We start from the raw sequence: 20,335 nt of genomic DNA on the forward strand, positions 1-20,335 counted from the left end.
CCCCCCCCCCCCCCCCCCCCCCACCCCCGCACACTTAATCAATCCCTTTGTTTTCCTTTGCTGAAATCTAAGCTGCTGCCATTCCTCAGGTCCGCTGCTCTTTTTGATCAATTTGTACGTCTCTTCCTTGGATCTAATACAATCCCTAATTTCCCTTGTTAGCTGTGGCCAGGCCATCTTTCCTGTTTTACTTTCCTGCTGAACAGGAATGAACAATTGTTGAAGTTCATCCACGCACTGTTTAAATGTTTGTAACACTCCCCAATTTGTCATAATCCGATCATGCCTCACACCTTTGTAATTGTGTTTATTTAGGTTCAGGACTCTGTTTCAGAATCAACTATGTTACTCTCCTCCTTTATCCATATTTATTCATAAAATTTAAATTAAATTTGAGTTTGTGTCCTCTGAACATTAACTTAGGCCTCTAGATTACTAGTCCAGTGTTATTACCATTATGCCACCATCTCCTCTTTTCAGGAGTCAGTACTATAACTGGTGTTTGTTGGAAGTAGCCAAGGGTATCCTCAGCATCTCCTGACAACAGAAGGTCACTGGCCTAGAGGTCCTGGAGTGTTCTAATTCCATCTGCGTACACTCCTTGCACAGTCAGCTAAGTCTGTGCTGTCTCAGATACATTCACCAGATCGATGATGTTGTAAGATTCTCCATACAGTGAACCAACCAGTGGGTCACAGCCACTTGCAGGTCCATGTCTGTGGTGTAAGAATATCTGTAAGCAAGTTTGTTGAAGATGGTGGGCGTTAACCCTGACGACTCAGAGACAGTCGCTGATAACCATGATTTTTTTTTCTTTATTCAATCGTGGGATGAGGGCATCACTGGCTAGGCAGCATTTATTGCCCATTCCTAATTGCCCAGAGCGCAGTTAAGAGTCAGCCACATTGCTGTGTGGGTCTGGAGTCACATGTAGGCCAGACCAGGTAAGGATGGTAGTTTCCTTCCCTAAAGGGCATTAGTGAACCAGATGGGTTTTTCCGACAATTGACAATGGATTCATGGTCATTGTTAGATTCTTAATTCCAGATATTTATTGAAATCAAATTCCACCATCTGCCATGGTGGGACTCGAACCCGGGTCCCCAGAACATTGTCCGGGTCTCTGGATTAACAGTCCAGCAATAATACCACTGAGCCGTCGCCTCCCCCTGTTTGAAGATGATGGACATTAACCCTGACAATTCGGAGACAGTCACTGATAACCGTGATCCCTGGAGATTAACTGTTTGGAATAAGTGAGCAGAAACTAGAAGCCAGAGAAAACAGTGGCCAGCAAGTCATGCATCTTCTCAGCTGACTACCTGCCACTGTTGTAAGTGTGGCAGAGATTGGCATATTAGACTGTGGTGCCAAGTGTCGGCACCACACTTGGCACCACACCAGGCAATGCTTACTATAGTTGACCACCACAGCATAAGCCATTGTTTTATGAGATTAAAGGCTGCCACTACAAGATGTGGAAGTCACCAATTTCAAACATGAAGTCACATAAATCCCAGGGGTCATTTATCATGGCTATGGGAAAAAGAGCAGAAGGAATGGGACTATTTGAACAGCTCTTCTAAACAACTAATGTATGCAGTTTGGGGTATGAGTCTTCTTCTTTGCTGTGCTGTTCAGTGACTGATTGTGATTTAGCCATCAGTTGTCAACTACAGTGGGGAACAAAGATGCATCATTTTGGATGGATAGCTCAATGGGTTGAGAAGGGATGTTGTGACAGCAAGCAATGATCTGATGAGTTTATATCAATGCTATTTAATTACAAGATATTAAAAGTAACCTCATTTCAAAATACAGAGAATTGTTTTGTTTTTCTAATTTGCAGGTTATAATTGTATCCAGCTGATGGCTATTATGGAGCATGCCTATTATGCCAGTTTCGGTTATCAAGTTACCAGCTTCTTTGCTGCTTCAAGGTATGACCAACCAGTGTGTTATCCTTTCCATGACACGCTTACTTCCTGAAGCTTTTGGGGCAGCATGGTGACACAGTGATTAGCACTGCTGCCTCGTAGCATCAGGGATCCAGGTTCATTTCCACCCTTGGGTGACTGTCTGTGTGCAGTTTGCACATTCTCCCCACGTCTGCTCCTCCAGGTGCTCTGGTTTCCTCCCACAGTCCAACGATGTGCAGGTTGGGTGAATTGGCCATGCTAAATTGCCCATAGTGTCTAGGGTGGGAAATGCAGGATAGGGGGTGGGTCTAGGTGGTACACTCTCTGGAGGGTCAGTGTGGATTCAATGGGCCAAATTGCGTGCTCGCATACTGTAGGGATTCTATGATTTCTATGAAAAAGCAAAAGTGACAAATGAACCTCCACGCTGGTGATTTCTTTAACAGACTGATGTCACAGAATCATGCAAAACACACACAGGCTATTTGGCCCATTGCAGCTGAGTTACCCTTTTCCTTTCCTTTTCGTGTTTTTTATCCAGCTCTGTTTTGGAATCTATCATTGAATCTGCCTTCACCACCCTTTTTGACAGCCCATTTCTGTTTGTAGCAATTGATTATATTAAAAGAAGAAATTTTTGATGTCATCTGCTTCTTTTGTCAGTTGCCTTAAATTTATGTCGTCTTGTTACTAATCTTATTATTTTGGAAACAGTTCTCCCTGCCTAAGGTATTCAGAATTTTTTGTTATTTTTGAGATTCTTTATCAAATCTTCTCTGTGCCATGGTTAAAAATTCCCACTCTGCACTCTCCCTCTGCACTAAAGCCTTGATATTTTTACTAAAGTGTTGAGCTGTAAAACATTGCATTATTCCAGATAGGATCTAACCAGAGTTTCGAAAACATTGAATGCAGTTTCCTACTTTTTGCACACTCTGCTTTTATTGATAAAACTAAGCACCTTGTACCCTTTTCAACAGCCTTCTCAAAATTGTCCTGCCACCTTCAAAGATTTGTGTTCACATCTCCTTCTGAAACAACAGTTACCATCACTGTTTACATTTGAGATTTGTATCTGTAATATTTGAAATTATGCTTTGTGCACACTAGTCCAGGTTACTGAGAGTTATTAAAATACAGATAAAGTACCTTAATGCCCAGTTTTTGTGTAGCTCGATTCGAGGTACCTATACTATCCCAATCCAAATCTGAAGAAGAGCCATTGATCAATACCCTGCTTCTCTCCCTTAGCAAATTTGGTTCAATGAAACCCCATTAAACCCATAGTCCTAAATTTTGTAAATGAATTGGAACTTAATCACATGCTATTACTTCATTGTTCTTGATCTTATTATGGGTGAGAATGAGACGTTAACCATATTTATGTGTGTGTTTGAGTACGTGTGTGGTCATTTAAAGAACCTATAGCCATCTTTTGAAAGAGAGTTGGTAATTCTCTCAGTATCCTGGGTAACATTACTGCTTCAACCAACCAGACCAAAAGTAGAGTTACCGTTCACATATCTTGCTGCTGAGGGCAGGGGTATCCTGCTGGTTTCAAAGAGAGAGAGAGAGAGCAGTAATTGTACTTCCAAGCAATTCTTTGTTGGTGAAGTGTATGATTTTGAGAGATGTGATGAGGTACAACTTAAATGCTAATACCAAACCCCACCCTCTGCTCCTTCTGCACACTAAGATTACAAAAAAAGGTGAATTGTTCCATATCGGTCCATGTGAAACAGGCAGCAGCCCATTTACAGAGTCTGTGCTTCTCCAACTAGTTGCTGCATTGCTGTTTGCTACCAAGCTAAAGCTCTGCTCTGTGATATTTCCAGATCTAGAAACTGCTGGGAAAGATTAGATTAATTAAAAACAATGTTATATGGCACTTTTATTTTTCACTTATGGTCAGCTGGTACATGTATATTAAATATACTTGGTGGAAAAGAGCTGCTGCTCCTTACATGATTTATCTTCATATGCAGGGGAAATAAAAGATTTCCCTTCTGCAGAGATAGTTGCCTGTCCAAAACACTGAATAATTTATTGAAATGTAGTACTTGTCGACATTTGGCAAAAGCAGCAACCATTTTGTGCACAAGGTACCACAAGTAGCAATGAAATTTACAACGTATTAAGGAGGAACATGGGAAAACTATTCAACTTGAGTTTAGCATTTAGCTGTTCTTATAGAGCAATTCGCTCCTCAATCCTGTTCTGCCAGAAAATTATATCAATGCTGATCTGTATCTTCATTCCATCAATCCTGCCTTGATTTCCAACCCTTTTGCTGGGGGTAGTATTTTAACCAGGATACCAGGGAAATTCCTTGTTTCCCTTCGGATAATGCCGTAGGATCTTTGGCTTCCATTGATGAGTTATTCAGATCATGACGTGGGATCCACATACTGACTCTAGCTTGTGTCCTGCTATTCAATTCAAGGTTGAAGTGATATAACTAAAAGTTAAATTAGAGCTGAAAACTAAATTGGACAGCTTTTGTTTTCATACAACCAGGACAGAGATGACAGCTGAAATGGCCTCCCTTTGTGCTGTATAAGTCTTTGAATCTCAGTTTTTTTTAAGAGTTTGCAAGGCTAATGGAGGTTGAACTTTGTCTGGTTCAGGGTCACAGTGTGATGCCTGGCCTTACTGTGCTTGAGATTTGGATTCTCAACCTGTGATCTTTGGAGTACTTTTATTCTAAATTGTAGGCATTGGAGGAAGAGGACAGTTTGGCGAGAATATGTGGCAAAAGGTTTGTTTGTTGGTGAGAGGCTGTGAAAAATGTTGTGGCTTTGCGGTTGGGGATAATGTGAGCACTTGATTTCTGGGGGTTTTGAACTTTGTTTGTGTTTTTTAATTCCATATTGATTTTGGTCAACAGCACAGAAGTAAAATGTGACAGCTTAGTTGTGAGGACATTCATTGAAAGACCCAGATAGCAATAAAGATCAGACACTTTAAAAAGCAAACAAAATGATAAGAGAAAAGTAACATGTTCTTGTATGCATTTTTTTGTGTGTATAGTCGCTTTGGGACCCCTGATGAGCTGAAGGAACTGGTTGACACAGCCCACTCAATGGGACTGTTTGTGCTGCTGGATGTCGTCCACAGCCATGCGTCGAAAAACACAGAGGATGGTCTCAACCTATTTGACGGGACTGATTCCTGCTTTTTCCATTCTGGAGCCCGTGGCACTCACTTGCTGTGGGACAGCCGACTTTTTAACTATTCAAAGTAAGTAATTTAAAAATGTCTTTCTTGGTCCATTAGTGTTAACTTTATTCTTACTTCACTTTTCCCCTCTACTCTTGACTTTTATAATAAATACCCCAAGCTGACTAAGGTCTGTTTAATATTTTCTTTTAGACAGCATCCTGCTGTTCAAGCTGAACAAGTTCTTTGTAACTCACTCTAATTAACTCTCTGAGGGCTCTTTCAGATGGATATTTTTGAAAGTTTTGCCAGAAGACAGTGAAATCAGAATCACTTCATGTGAATTATATTTTCTCTGATTTGTTCTTTTTTTTAATCCTTGACCTTGATAATCCTACTCTGTTTTACTTTGATTCACACCAAGTCTCAGTGAATCAGAAGGCAGGGGCCTCTTCGTAAATCGATGAGTAAATTGACTTGGCAAAACCTGAGAGGGTGATTGACAATTATTGTGTTACCTGTTGCTCACCATGTCCTTTTGCCATCTTCTATCTACTTCGGCATCTTCTGACTCTACTGCCCTCAAGCATCCATCATTACATTCATCATGCTTACCCCTCCACTGTCCCCATTCTGCCCCTACCACCAAACTCCGCCTGGGTTCTTGGTCACTTAGCACAGTATTTCATTATGTTGCTTGACATCTAAATTTATTTGATGTTTATGTGAAACTCCTGGGGATCTTTTTAAGTATGTTAAAGAAGCTACACAAGTGCAAGTTGTTGCTGGTGTTGTTTTTTCCTTCAGATCTTGGGAAGAGTTTAAGTCATTCACTGGTTTGGGGAGGGATGGTGGGTTTGGGTACAGAATGTTACCAGAATAAGGGCACAAAATCATGCAATAAAGCAATCAAGTCAGAGGGTGGGCAGCTATATTAATTTGTTTATTCATTAACGAGATGAGGGTGTCGCTGGCTAAGGAGCATTTATTGCCCATCCCTAATTACCCAGAGGGTAGTTATGACTCAGCCACATTGCTGTAGGTCTGGAGTCACATGTAGGTCAGACCAGGTAAGGATGGCAGTTTCCTTCCCTAAACAACATTAGTGAACCAAGCGGGTTTTTCCAACAATCGACAATAGGTTCATGGTCATCATTGGATACTTAATTCCAGCTATTTTATTGAATTCAAATTCCACTATCTGCCATGGTGGGATTCAAACCTGGGTCTCCAGAACATTATCTGCGTCTCTGGATTAACAGTCCAGCAATAACACCACTAGGCCATCACCTCCCCAATTTTCAAGGAAGTAAGGCCGGATGGTCTTTACTTTAATGACAAGAGTATCACAGGTATAACGGATGAGTTAAGGACAATGATTGACACATGCAAGTGTGATACAGTATCCATCACAGAGATGTGGTTGAGAGAAGGACAGGATGGGCAGCTCAGTATTCCGGGATATAGAATCTTTAGGCAAGACAGAGGAGGCGATGAAAGAGGAGGTGGCATTACATTATTAATTAAGGAGCCAATTACTGCAGTAAGGAGAGATAACATCTCGGAGGGAGCATTGAATGAAGCTTTGTGGGTAGAGGTTCGGAATGAGAAAAGGACAGCCACGTTGCTAGGTTTTTATTATAGACCACCAGAGAATTCATGGGAAATTGAGAAGCACGTTAGGGGACAATTCTTGGAGGTCTGTAACATAATAACAAAAGGGTAATTATAGTCAGTGATTTCAACTTTTCCAACATTAACTGGGATAGACATAGTGTTAGGGGCTTGGATGCCATGGTTTCCTTAAAATCTATACAGGAGAACTTTTCAGTCCAATATGTAGAGGGTCCATCAAAGGTCAGAGCTGTTCTGGACCTAATTATGAGGAATGAAGTTAGACAGATGGTCGTGGGGGTGAAAATTTTAGTCATAGTGATCACAAGATGGTACAATTTAAGCTTATTATGATCAAAAAAATAGATAAGTTCCAAAAAAAAATTTGGTTGAGGGAAAACGGATTTTAGTAAAATAAGGCAAGATCTGACCAAGGTAGACTGGGAACAGCTGCTTGTGGGGCAATCCATAGAGGAGCAGCAGGCGTTGTGTTCAAAAAGGAATTGAAGAGGTTACAAGCCCAACATGTTCTCTTTCGGGTGATAGGAAGTAGTAACAACCCCAGAGAGCCTTCGATGACCAGAGATATCCAGCATATGGTGAGAAGGAAAAGAGGGCCTTTTTAGCAGGTACTCAAGAAACAAACCAGCAAAAGCACTAGTGGAATACAGAAAGTGCCGAGTAGAGCTTAAGAAAGCAAATAGGAAAACAAGGAGTGGGTATGGTAAAACTCTGGCTGGTAAAAGTAGGGAAAAATCCCAAGCTATTCTATAAGTATATCAATGGAAAGAGGATAACCAGGGGAAGAGTAGGGTCCATTACAGACCCAGGGGGTAACCTGTGGGCGCAGCCAGAGGACATTGGTAGAGTGGTAGACCGATACTTCACATCCGTCTTCACCTAAGAGAATGAGAATGAGGATGAAGGAATGGAACTCAAAGGGAGAGTCTGTGAGGTGCTTGAACAAATTGACATAAGAAAGGACAAGGTATTGGAGGTGTCAGCAGGCTTAAAAGCGGACATTGCTCCAGGCCCAGATGAATTGTGTCCCAGGCTGCTGTGGGAGGCAAGGGAGGACAGTGCAAGAAGACTGATCCAAATTTTTAATTCCTCTCTGTCCACAGAGGAGATGCCAGAGGGCTGATGGGGCTCCGATATTTAAGAAGGGTTCTGGAGATAAGCCAGAGAACTACAGACCAGTGAATCTCACATCAGTGGTAGGGAAACGATTGGAAAAAATTCTGAAAGACAGCGTCTATTTCCACTTGGAGAGACAAGGCTTGATCAGTGATACTCAGCACAGCTTCATCATGCATAACAAATTTTATTGAATTTTTTGAGAAGGTGACCAGAAGCGTAGATGAGGATAGTGTATTTATTTGGATTTCAGCAAAGCCTTTAACAAGGTCCCACATAGGAGACTAACCAAGAATACAAATACTTGCAAGGTAATTTGATAATCTAGAATCAAAATTCACGCAGTTGTAGGACTCAGGGTGATGACAGAAGGCTGACTGGAAGCCATTGTCCAGTGGCATACCAGAGGGATCTGCATTGGGTCCCCTAGTATTTGTCATTTATATAATTGACGTAGATGAATGTATGGGGTGTTAGTTGAGTAAATTTGCAGATGACAAAATAAGTGAGGTTATTGACTTGCTCACTGAGTTGGCTTGTTTTCGTTCAGATGTTTCACCACCATGCTAGGTAACGTTATCAGTGCCGCCTCCGATGAGGCGACGTTGTTCTACTCTGCTTGGAATTTATACTGTCCGGTCTGTTATGGTGAGTACTGGCATTTCCAGTTTTCTTCTGTATGGGTTTGTACATGGGGTCCAATTCTATATGTTTGATTGCATTATGGGTTGAGAACCATGTCTCTAGGAATTCCTGTGCATGTCTATGTTTGGCTTGGGCTACTATGGTTACCTTGTCCCAGTTAAACTGATGGCCTTCATTGTCCGAGTGTACTGATATTAGGGAAAGTTTGTTGTGTCGTTTTGCTGCTCGCTGATGTTCGTGTATTCTGATGGTTAGTTTTCTTCCTGTCTGTCCGATGTAATGCTTGTGGCAGTCATTGCATGGTATTTTGTAAACCACATTGGTTCTGCATGTCGCGGGTCTTTAATCCTTGAGTGTTTGTCGTAACATGGCTGTGGGCTTGTCTGCTACCATGATTCCTACTGGTCGTAGGAATCTTGTTGTCAGTTCTGATATGTTCTTGATGTAGGGCATTGTGGCCAGTGTGTTAGGGTGTACTGTGTCCTCTCGTTCAGTAGGCACCTGCGGATGAAGTTGCGGAGATGTCCATTTATAGCGAAGATTTTGTATAAGTGGTCTTCCTCTTTCATGTGTAGTTCTGGAGTATTGCAGTGGGTGGTGGCCCGTTTAAATAGTGTCCTAACACAACTTCATTTGTGGATGTTGGGGTAATTGCTGTGGAAGTTGAGGATTTGGTGGTCAGTGTGGGTTGCTTTCCTGTTTACCAAGTTTGGAACTCCTTGTGGTCATACGTTCAACTGTGACGCCCAGAAATGGAAGCTGATTGTTGTTTTCTTCTTCTTTCGTGAATTTAATCCCAGCAAATACATTGTTGATGAATTGGTGGGTCTCTTCCAGGAATAATGGTAGCAGACAAGCCCAAAGCCATGTTATGACAAACACTCACAAGAATTAAAGATCCCATACCCACAACATGCCGAACCAATGTAATTTACAAAATACCATATAACACTACTATAAATGACTGGACGGTATAAATTCCAAGCGGAGTAGAACAACATCGCTTCGTCGGAGGCCTCAGTGACGATATCACCTAGCATGGTGGTGAAATGCCTGAACAAAAAAAACAAAGCTTGGCAAACAAGTCAACAACTTCACCCACAACCCAAGCTACAAATCTTTGCAAAAACCTTTTATACAACGATTGGTCGTGGTTAACATGAGTTTGTGTTTTGGGCTACAAGAAGATAAAAACGAGATGGTCAAATGGGCAGGTAAGTGGCAGATGGAATTTAACCCTGAAAAGTATGAGATGATACACTTTGGAAGGATTAATTTGACAAGGACATATTCAGTAAAGGCATGGCAGCAGGAAATTCTGTGGAACAAAGGAACCTTGGAGTGATGTCCATAGATCTCTGAAGGTGGAAGGGCATGTTAGTAAAGCAGTACAAAAAGCATTTGGGACACTTGCCTTTATCACTTGAGGTATAAATTACAAAAACAGGGAACTGTTGGAACTGTATAGAACTTTGGTGAGAGCACTGCTGGTGTAATGTGTGCAGTTCTGGTTTCTACATTACAGGAAAAATGTGATTGCACCAGAGGGGATGCAGAGGAAATTCACCAGGATGCTGCCTGGAATGGAAAATGCAAGCTACGAGGAAAAGTTGGACAGGCTTGGGTTGTTTTTGTTGGAGCAGAGAGAGAACGGAGGGGTGATCTGTTTGACGTGTATAAGATTATGAGGAGCATGGACAGAGTGGATAAGGAGCAGCTGTTTTGAATCGGTCACCAGGGATACAGAATCAAGATGAGGGGATGTGAGGGAAAACCTTTTTTACCCAAAGGGTGGTGACAGTTTGGGATGTGCAGCCTGGGAAAGTGGTAGAGGCAAATTGCCTCACATCCGTTTAAAAAGTACCTGGATGAGCAGTTGATATGTCATAACCTTCAAGGCTTTGGGCCAAGTGCTGGTAAATGGGATTAGATTGAAGGCTAGGTGTTTCTCATGTTAATGCAGATTTAATGGGCTGAGTGGCCTCTTCTGCACTGCATAATTCTATGATCTTCTCCGCTCTGGAACAGTCAGAATTGAGTTTGATTCTGAGCTACAAAAGGAAATATCAGGGCCAATGACTGAAAACCTGGTCTAAACGTGGTAATTTTTGAAAGGTCAGGTATGGGTAACATAAGGCATGGCTGCCAATGATTGGAACAAGTGCAAGAGGCAGAATTGAAAAAAGTCAAAGATTAATAGATTAGACTCTGTGACACTCAAGTGTACTGAATTGGAGAGATGCAGAAATCTTTTTTTGTGGGAATCATAAATGAGTACAGAGGTAGGAAGGATCAAGGCCATGGACTTCTTTAAAAACAAAGATGAGAATTTTAAACTTAAGGTATTGTTTAAACTGTAATCACTAAGTTACTGAGCAAGAGGGTAACGAGTGAACAGGACTTGTGAGAGAATTCAGGCAGGCGGAGTTTTGAATAATGTGAAGTTTGTGGTAGCATGTAGGAGGCGGCTAGGAGTGTGTTGCCATAATCAAACCGAAAGCTAAAAAGTGTATGGGATGAGAATTCCATCAGAAATTGAGCAAAGTGCCGGCAAAATCTCACAATATTACAGAGGGGAGATAGCACAGGTAATAGAAACATAGAAATTACAAGCAAATGTTGGCCTTTTGACCCACCAAACCTGCTCTGCAATTCAATATAATCATGGCTTATCCTCTGTCACAATACCATGCTCGTCTCTCTCCTCATGCCACTTGATGTCTTTCGTGTTTAGAAATCTATCTTTAAATCTATTCAGGGACTTGCCAGGTTAGAAACTCAGTTTAAACAGGACACCACAATTGAGAGTAGGGATGTGGTCCCCCCAAAGCCTGTGAAGCCAAGCCCTAACATAAAGCATCATTTTCAGCAGAAAGGGAAAAGAACCAGGAATAGTCCGATCAAAGAAACATTTCCATGTGTTACCTTGCTCAGGCAGGGTTGTGTCTGTGACGTAAAGGTTATTGATTTTCCTGATATTTTCCGTTAACTAGTTAATGTTTTGAGATTATGAAATCAAATGGACCTACGAAAACACTTCTCCTGCTGTGAAATCCTGCATTTTTTTCTTTCGCTTACTGATGCCAAATATTGAAAAGATATGAGTTGGGAGCTAATTGGACTCCTTCCTTCTCAAAAGTGACAGTTACTGCTAAATTATGAAAAAGGAACCCTTTTAAAAGTCACCAGAGATTGGAAAATTGCAGTCTTTGTGGCTATCTTGAGCTAATGAAACCCATATCTAGCTGAAAACACATGGCTACCTACCTTTTGAATTGACACTGTAGATTGATGTAGCTACTGAGTGTTCCAAAGCATGCTGAGAGTGCTCAATCCCTCTGGTCAGCATTCAGCAAGGAACAGCCTGTGGGATGATATCGCAGTAACTCCCCTGATAGCCTGTTCGACGTAATGCTAACCCAGGAGTCTAGGATTCAAATCTCTAGACACACAGAATTAGCTGAGCACAGCTGGAAGGAGCCCAGAGTAGGCCTCAGCATTACACTTGAAAACTGTGCCAGGGTTAATCATATACTTGGCTTGGTGAGTAGAACACTTCTGACTTCGAGAGGTTTATGAACACAACCTCTATTTCAGAGATTTGAGCACATGATCACCCTTGCAGTACTTGGTAAGTGCTGCACTGTTAGAGGTATTGTCTTTCAGATGAGAAATTAAACTGAGATTTTGTTTCTCTCTTTGGGTTCTGATGATTCTATTCGAAAGAAAACTAAAGCTCTTCCTCATGTCTGGACAGCATTTATTTTTGAATTGACAGCACTGAAACAGATGATGTAGTTTTACATTAGTTGTCTGTGGGAGCTTAGTGTGAGAAAATTAGTTTGCACTCTTAAAATAGTTCGACATTTGACTACAGTTTTGAAAGAGTAGTTTGGTGGCTGTGAAACACTGGAGGTGTCCTGAAATCATGCAGGTGCTGCACAATTGCAAGTTTGTTCCTTTACTTTTTGCATTGTATTCTTACACCTTCTAATGGGTTTTATTAATTAGATGTGGCCTGTTAATCAACTTGTTATCCTAGAATTGATGAGGCCAGTTGGTGAAATGATCTCAGGTAGCACCAGTGAGCACAACGACCAGCCTGCACATTCCATTACTGAGCTAGGCAGTGCCATCTAGTTGTGTTGTGAGGCTCTGTTAGCAAAAAGCAGTTGCCCAGGAAATGGCTTATCACTGCCTTTTAGCTCAATGAATTGAAACAAATCAATATAACAAAGCACATGTTTCCTAATTCTTTTCATTGCTACCGCTACTTAGAAAATCTTATAAAAACTCAATGGGTTTTAAATGGAGTTACTGAAGATTACGAGATTGTTATTGATTTGAATTTTTCTTTAAACAGCAATCCTGTGCTCTCTTTGTGGCTTTGTCACAAACCCGATATATTCATGCAGATGTAAAAGCTGATTGAGAACACTGGCATTTATTTCAGGGCTCCCTTTTGAGCCTGCAGCGTGTGCAAGTGTAGAGGATTACTGTACGAGGAGTACAGGATTATCCCTGACATTTTTACAATAGGGAAGATAGCCTATTGTATTCAAGTCAAAAAAAGAATTCTCCCCCATTATTCAGGCTCTTTAATTATATAAATTTGCCAGAATGTGGAGGACTGAAGATGATTAAATGACAAGAAGTGACAAAGCGACAAGACAAAAGGAGGTAATCATGAAAGAAATTAGAGAAATAAAAGATGTGCACAAACCCAGAGGATATGTCAATAGTCGGGGGAAGTATGGGATATCTAGAGAAGTCGAGAAGACAGTGTGCAGTACAAGCAAAGCAGGTGGACTCCAAGGTACAGCTCACCAAGGAGCCGTATACTGATAATATTGGACATGTCCTTTTGCTCATTAAGTTTTATAACACTAAAGACAGCAATGTGTTTGACAATTTGTCATTTAGTAATGCTAATTATTTCATTTTAAATATCTTAAACAGCCACACACAGTAACACATGTTAACCCTGGACCCAAAACTCTCCTATGGGTGTTAGTAAGGACTTCTGAAGGTGGATTCTCCAAGCTTCTTCATCTCGCTGACTTTCAAAGAAAGCAGATGTCTCTTTCTTAATGACCAAGTAAAAGCTAAATTGCATAGCCCCTTAAAACAGTGCAGGAATCGTGATGCACAATTAACCTCCTGCCCATTGATTGTAATTCGGCTGCTTGCTGACCCCATGCTGCCTGGGTCATTTGAATAATCTCTGGATCCAGGCAGGACTAATCACATGGTTCTTTGGCTGGTCAAAGCAGCGGGGCCCGTACTATGAGTGGCTAGCACCAATTAAAGCTAGTCTGTACTTGGGGGAGTGCATTGTGGCTGGAACAAGTGCTGAGGGAATTAGTGAAGACAGTCTAAGCCCCGACAGCATGAAAGATTGAAGCTCCAAGGTTTTTGGGAAACGTACATTGTGGAAAAGATAGAAAAAAGAGATGTCCTTTATCCTCAGTGGAGTGACATAGCTGGGTAATTTTCCACTTTGATGGGCATATCATTGTATTGTAATTGTAATGGAGCAGCTTAACGAAAGACATAGCTAATTTTGAAGCACAAACCTTCAGCATTATTGTCGGGATATTGCTTGGAACTTAGAACATAACAGCCAGGGACATGCCCTATGGCCCACCACATCCTTGTTAACCATGACGCCATTCTAAAGTAATCCCATCTGCCTGCTCGTGGTCCATACTGCTCTATCCCAACAGGTGTCTGTCCAAATGTCTCTTAAATGTTACTATAGTATCTGCTTCTGACATCTACCCTGGCTGAGCATTCCAGGCACCTACCACCTTGTGTGTTTTTAAAAAAAAAATCTTGCCTCACACATCTCCTTTCAACATTCCCCCTTCTTTCAGGTCACCCATCAGTCTCCGATTATCTAGTGAAAACAGTCCAAATTTGTCCATCCTCCCCTTATAGTTAATACATTCCAATCCAGGCAATGTCCTGGTAAACCACTTTTGCACCCACTCCAAAACCTCCACGTCTTTCCAGTAGTGTGGCGGACAGAACTGTACACAATACTCCAAATATTCCAGTACTCCAACTAAAGTTTTACATAGCTGCAACATGACTTGCAAACATTTGTACTCAATGCCTGTTACAATTTATTACAGGTGGTATTGAATACCAAAGTAGGAAGGTTATGTATCAGTTGCACAAGAATTCATGAGACCACATCTGGAGTACTGTGTACAGTATTGGTCTCCTTATTTAAGGAAGGATGTAAGCAGTTCAGGGAATGTTAACCAGACTAATTGTTCCAATGAGAAAATGTTGGAAGGGCTAGGCTGTAACCATCGGAGTTTAGAAATTTAAGGGATGACTTGTTGGGACATATAAATTCCTGTAGGCTCTTGACTGTTTGAATGCAGAAAGGATGTTTCCTCTATTGGAAGAAAGTAGAACTCGAGTTGCTACTTGAATATGCAGGCTCTGCCATTTAAAATGAAGATCATGAATCTTTCAAATGTTTTTCCTCAAGAGCTCATGAAAGCGGGGATTTTGAATGCAAGATTTGGCTAGATGCGTGGTAGCCAAGGTTATTGGTTGTGAGTGAGAATGTAGAGTTGGCATTACTGTAAGCTTATAATAAATGGTGGAGCAACCTTTTTCTGCTCCTATCCTGCATGTTCATCTGTAATCCCCTGGAGGAGATGGTGCTGGCCATTATTGGGAATGGCCAATGCTGACGCTAAATCCATTTCCAGCATTGAAGTTATGGCCACCTTTATTCACACAGTTCTGGGCCCATCCATCATGCAGTGTCTGCATGGTCAATATTACAATACACCGTCAACTTCTCAAGGGCAATTAATGCTGGTTTAACCAATAATTTTCCCATGAATGAAGAAATAAAATCTAGCCGCTGCCCAGAGTCTTGTGTACTATTGTAGAAATCTTCCAGGCCACCCTTCATTACAGCTTATTATGCAACTACTGATTTACTTGACTGCACTCTCCGCTCCAATTTGGATGTCACTGACCCCAAAAAACTATTATTCTGTCATCCCATTCCTGTCATCAACCATCATTTTCGCTCTATTATGGTCAAGGGATGTAGGGCTTGCAGCAGATATGGGTAAACATCTGTTTTAGCCATTCAGTATTAGATATGGCTGCATCTTTTAGACATTTTTAAAACTGACCAGGAAGCTAACAGAATAGCTCTTACGTGGCTCAGTATCAACGTTTTTTTTTATCTCCAGGCCCTGCACAGCAACACTGTTTAATTCAATTAACAGTGGCATATAAAGTTATTGATGAACAGTGTAGATTTCTCTGTCCTGATTTAATATTAAGCTCCCAACTAACCTCTCAAATTATATCACTATCTGCACTAGTTATCATATCTATTTGTTATCTATTTGAGAGAACCTAACATGCATATTAACCTACAACAGTGATTAGATTTGAGAAGTACAGCACTGACTGTAGAGCAGTTTTGAATGTCCACAGATTGTGAAGGTTTCAATATAAATATGAGTTCCTCCTTGCAGTATTCTAGAGGAATGCATGTGTGCTACTGCCATCTTTTGCCTAAATTTGTGAAGGATTTGTTTTTTGTTGAATCTATTTTCCATTAATTGAGCGTATTTTCTGAGGCTGGGATTAGTACAAAGTCTGATCCAGTTAATGGATGGAAATGCAGTGACTGACCAAGTTTATTTTGCAGCAATTCGAAAAGGAACCTTTGAATTTTTCACAGGAGATTAAATGGTTCAAAGAGGCAAACAAGGAGTAATTTCATTTGCATCCGAATGTTTTTGAATCATAGAATCCTTACAGTGTGGGGCCAGGCTATTTGGCCCATTGAGTTCACTCTGACCCTCCGAAGAGAATCCCACCCTGATCCCCCTCCCTATAACCCTGCATTTCCCATGGCTAACCCAACTATCCCGCACATCCCTGGACACTATGGACAATTTAGCATGGCCAGTCCATCTGACCTGCACATCTCTGGACTGTGGGAGGAAACTGGAGCATCTGGAGGAAACCCACGCAGACACTGGGAGAATGTGCAAACTCTACACAGACAGTCATCCGAAGGCAGAATCGAACCTAGGTCCCTGGCGCTGAGGCAGCAGTGCTAACCACTGAGCCACCGTGCCATTTTTGTTGGGAAATATTTTACTTTTACATATTTCAAGTGTGAGTACAAAGAGCTAGGCACAAAACGAAGAAGCGGAACTTCAAAGGTATTTTTTGAATTATTACCTGACTTGTTACTGTATTGCTGTTCCTTCAGTATCACTGAGTCAGAATGCTGGAGCTCCCTTCCCAATGGTGTGTCTACACCAAATGAACTACACCAGTTCAAGATGGCCTCTTGGCCTCTGAGAGCAATAACTGTTGTCCCAACCAGCAAAGGCCACATTCCCTGATTGAATAAAAAAGTAATTTGAAGAAAAGATAGCTGGCAGGTCAGAAGATTGGACAGTACAAAAATACAAGAGGTTTACTTAGGTGGAAAAAATGAGGAAGCCAGCTAGAAGTAACATGGTGAGAATTTCTGATTAGAAGTGTTCACAAAGCGTAGAAAGTGAGCCTCGGGAATTAAAGCAAAATAAGGAGAAGGCAGATGAGTTGAACAGGTATTTTGCCTCAGTATTTACTGTAGTAAGCAACATCCCAGAATTAACAGTGAGTCAGGAATTGGAAGGGAGAACAGACGATGGGTTGAATGGCTCTGTGTCTTCATGGTCTAAATACAGTCAAGACTGAGAGATTTTTAAACAGTAAGGGAATCAAGGCTTATAGGGCAACCGCAGGAAAGGAGCTGAGGATTAATGGCGAAGCAGGCTCGCTGGGCTGAAGGGCCCATTTCAGCTCCTGTTCCTTATGGTCAAGAAAATTGCAATCACCAGGGAAGTGGCACGGAGCCAACTGAATCTGTGGGCTGAGAAGTCCCTGTGTTTGAATGTTCCAAAATTCCTTTGATTTGGGTAAAATTCCTTTAGACTGGTGAGAAAGTGAGGGAGACTGAAAGCAGGACCAATTCGAATCTTTCAAAATCTGCTGATAACACCAAACTGGGCCTGTAGACTGCTCCTAACCGTGCCGCCTTTTCTGTACAATTATGTTTCCAGCCAAATCGATTCCACATTGCACCTTTATCACGACACATCACCAACGTTCTCTCCAATTTTCTTAACGACTGCGCAAGCCTCCAAGGCTCATGTGTGGCAGTGACTTCTGGAATCAGTGCCATGATCGGTGTACCAATGTCGATCATGGAGCATTGGAGTGGCTGAGTGCACATGCAGCTGCACTGTTTCGAGGAGACGTTGCTCACCACCACATTGATATCGTCCTTCGTTACTGCACATTCTTTTTTGCCCATTCCTTTGGAACATAAACTATTGAGTTCTCCGTTTTAGTCACCCTATCACCAAGCCTTTGCAATAGCTGTCAAGTCATAATAAAAACTGAAAGAACTGCGAATACTGTAAATCAGAAACGAAAACAGTAATTGCAGGAAAAGCTCAGCCAGTCTGGCTATATCTGTGGAGAAAAATCAGAGTTAACCTTTCGGGTTGTGTTCTGAAGAAAGGTCACTGGACCTGAAACGTTAACTCTGATTTCTGTCCACAGATGCTGCCAAACCTGTTAAGCTGTTCCAGCAATTTCTGTTTTTGTTGTATTCATCTTTTATTTGTGTCATTACCTGGCCCTTGTTAAAATGCTGCATGTATTAACCTATCTGTCAGTATTTTTGCAACTTTTTTTGAAAATAGTATATTAGTGGAAATTTGTTTGCATTGGGAGACTTTTATGAGCAGGCAAAATAAACATTGAAAAGCATTAGTCTGCTTTCAATTGGAAGGATCGGGATTGATTGTTTTTCTGTTGTATAAGCAAACACCCATAGCTTGAGAAGCTTTCATTTTCAGTTTGCAGTCGTCCTGATTGAAGTTGTTTTTTTTAATTCATTCATGGGATGAGGGTGTCACTGGCTAAGCAGCATTTATTGCCCATCCCTAATTGTCCAGCGGGCTGTTCAAAGTGTACCACATTGCTGTGGGTCTGGAGTCACGTGTAGGCCAAACCAGGTAAGAATGGCAGTTTCCTTTTCTAAAGGACATTAGTGAACCAGATCGTTTTTTTGAACAATCGCCGATGGATTCACAGTCATCATTAGACTCTCAATTCCAGATATTTCTTGAATTCAAACTCCACCATCTGCTGTGGTGGGATTCAAACCCAGGTCCCCAGAACGTTATCTGGTACAGTGATAATACCACTAGGCTATCACCTCCCCACTATGTATAAAATAGTTATCCTGTACCAAGGAATTAGTTCAGTAAAGTTAGAAATGGGTTAGCTCATTGTAAGGGTTTAGTTCGAAATATCCAGACAAGAAATGTTTGGTTTGAATCTTGAAGGGGTTATTTTAAGCTGAGGAAGCCCAAGTTCAATTGTATGATTACTTAAGAGGCTTTCAAACTTTCGGGTGGGAATTGTAAGCAATAGTTAAGTCAAAAATGTAAATATAACAGAGAATGGATATTCTGTAGTGTTTGAATGCTGTGGAATGATGCTGTTCTGACGTAAGGTGTATTGTACATTTTTTGTTTCAAAGTCTTTTAAATTGTGTTATATGTAAATATCTTGATTTGTTTTATTTTATCATTTCTTCTGTGTACTAAACTTACGTTTTATTGTTATAACCAAATTCACAGCATTGCATACTTGTGTTTCAGTGAAAGACCACCTTTCTTTTAAAAATAATCTATCAAGCCGAGTTTCAGTTGAGATCATAACAGAATGAAAGGGTTAGAGGTACGGATGTTAAATTTGCTGATGACACAAAGGTAGATAGGAAAATAAGTTGTGAAGAGGACTTGAACTGACAAAAGAATATGGATAGATTAAATGAGTCAGTAAAGATCTGGCAAATGGAGTATAATGTGGGATAATGTGTAATTGTGTGTTTTGGCAGGAAAAGTAAAGAAACATATTATCTAAATTCTGAGAGATTACAAAGCTGTATGATGTAGAGGGTTGGAACCCTAGAGAAGTTAAGCACAGGAAGAAGCCATTCAGCATGTAGTATGCACAGCGCCAGTATTAACCAGCTGCCCATTCTAATTCGACTTCCGAGCACCTGCTACATGGTATTGTAGGTTGAGTACTTGAGCTTCAGATCCAGGTTTGTTTTAAATAAATCTCATTTATTGTGTTATTTCTGTGCTTTGTTTGCCCTCCCCAAATGCATAACCTCGTACTACTTCGGATTTAATTTCATTTGCTGTTTCTGTGCCCACTCAACCAAAGCTCTGACATCATCCTGCTCTTGACAGCCATCCTCTTTCACTATCAACTACTATACAGTGCTTTTTTTTTGTGTGTTGTCTGCAAATCTTCCAATCATGCTTTTCACATTTAAATCTAAATCATTAATATTTACCGTAAACAGCAAGGGACCATGGCCTTTGGGATCTGAGTGTCCCAGTGCATGAACCACAAAAGACTAGAATACAGCAATGGCAAATAATTAGGAAAACTAGTACAATGTTGTTTATTGAATACTAAAATAGGGAGGTTAGTTTTGCTTTATTTATACAGGGCATTGGTAATATCTTATCTGGAATACTGTGTACAGTATTTCTGTCCTTATCTAAGCAAAGATGTAAATGCGTTGGAAGTAGTTCAGAGAAGGTATGCCAGACTAATACTTGGAGTGGGCACGTTGTCTCGTGAGGAAAGGTGGACAGGCTAGGCTTGTATACACCGGAGTTTAGAAGACTAATAGGTAATTTAAATGAAGTAAGACCCTGAATGGTCCTGATTGGGTGGATGTGATCAGGATATTTCCTGTTGAAGTAGCTTCACTGTTT

General features: G+C 41.0%; 1 protein-coding gene across 1 annotated transcript in view; it reads left to right on the forward strand.

Annotated features, from left to right (window-relative positions):
- The window catches only part of LOC109916713 (1,4-alpha-glucan-branching enzyme-like), a 525,476-nt gene that overhangs the window by 313,210 nt on the left and 191,931 nt on the right, over positions 1-20,335 (forward strand). Inside the window, exons 10-11 of the mRNA XM_048602999.1 lie at positions 1,850-1,940; positions 4,950-5,159. Of these exons, the coding sequence (XP_048458956.1) occupies positions 1,850-1,940; positions 4,950-5,159 (301 nt within the window). The remainder of the gene's footprint in view (positions 1-1,849; positions 1,941-4,949; positions 5,160-20,335) is intronic.

This window comes from Rhincodon typus, chromosome 11 (genome assembly GCF_021869965.1).
Source record: "Rhincodon typus isolate 14 chromosome 11, sRhiTyp1.1, whole genome shotgun sequence".
In the NCBI taxonomy this organism is placed as follows: domain Eukaryota; kingdom Metazoa; phylum Chordata; class Chondrichthyes; order Orectolobiformes; family Rhincodontidae; genus Rhincodon; species Rhincodon typus.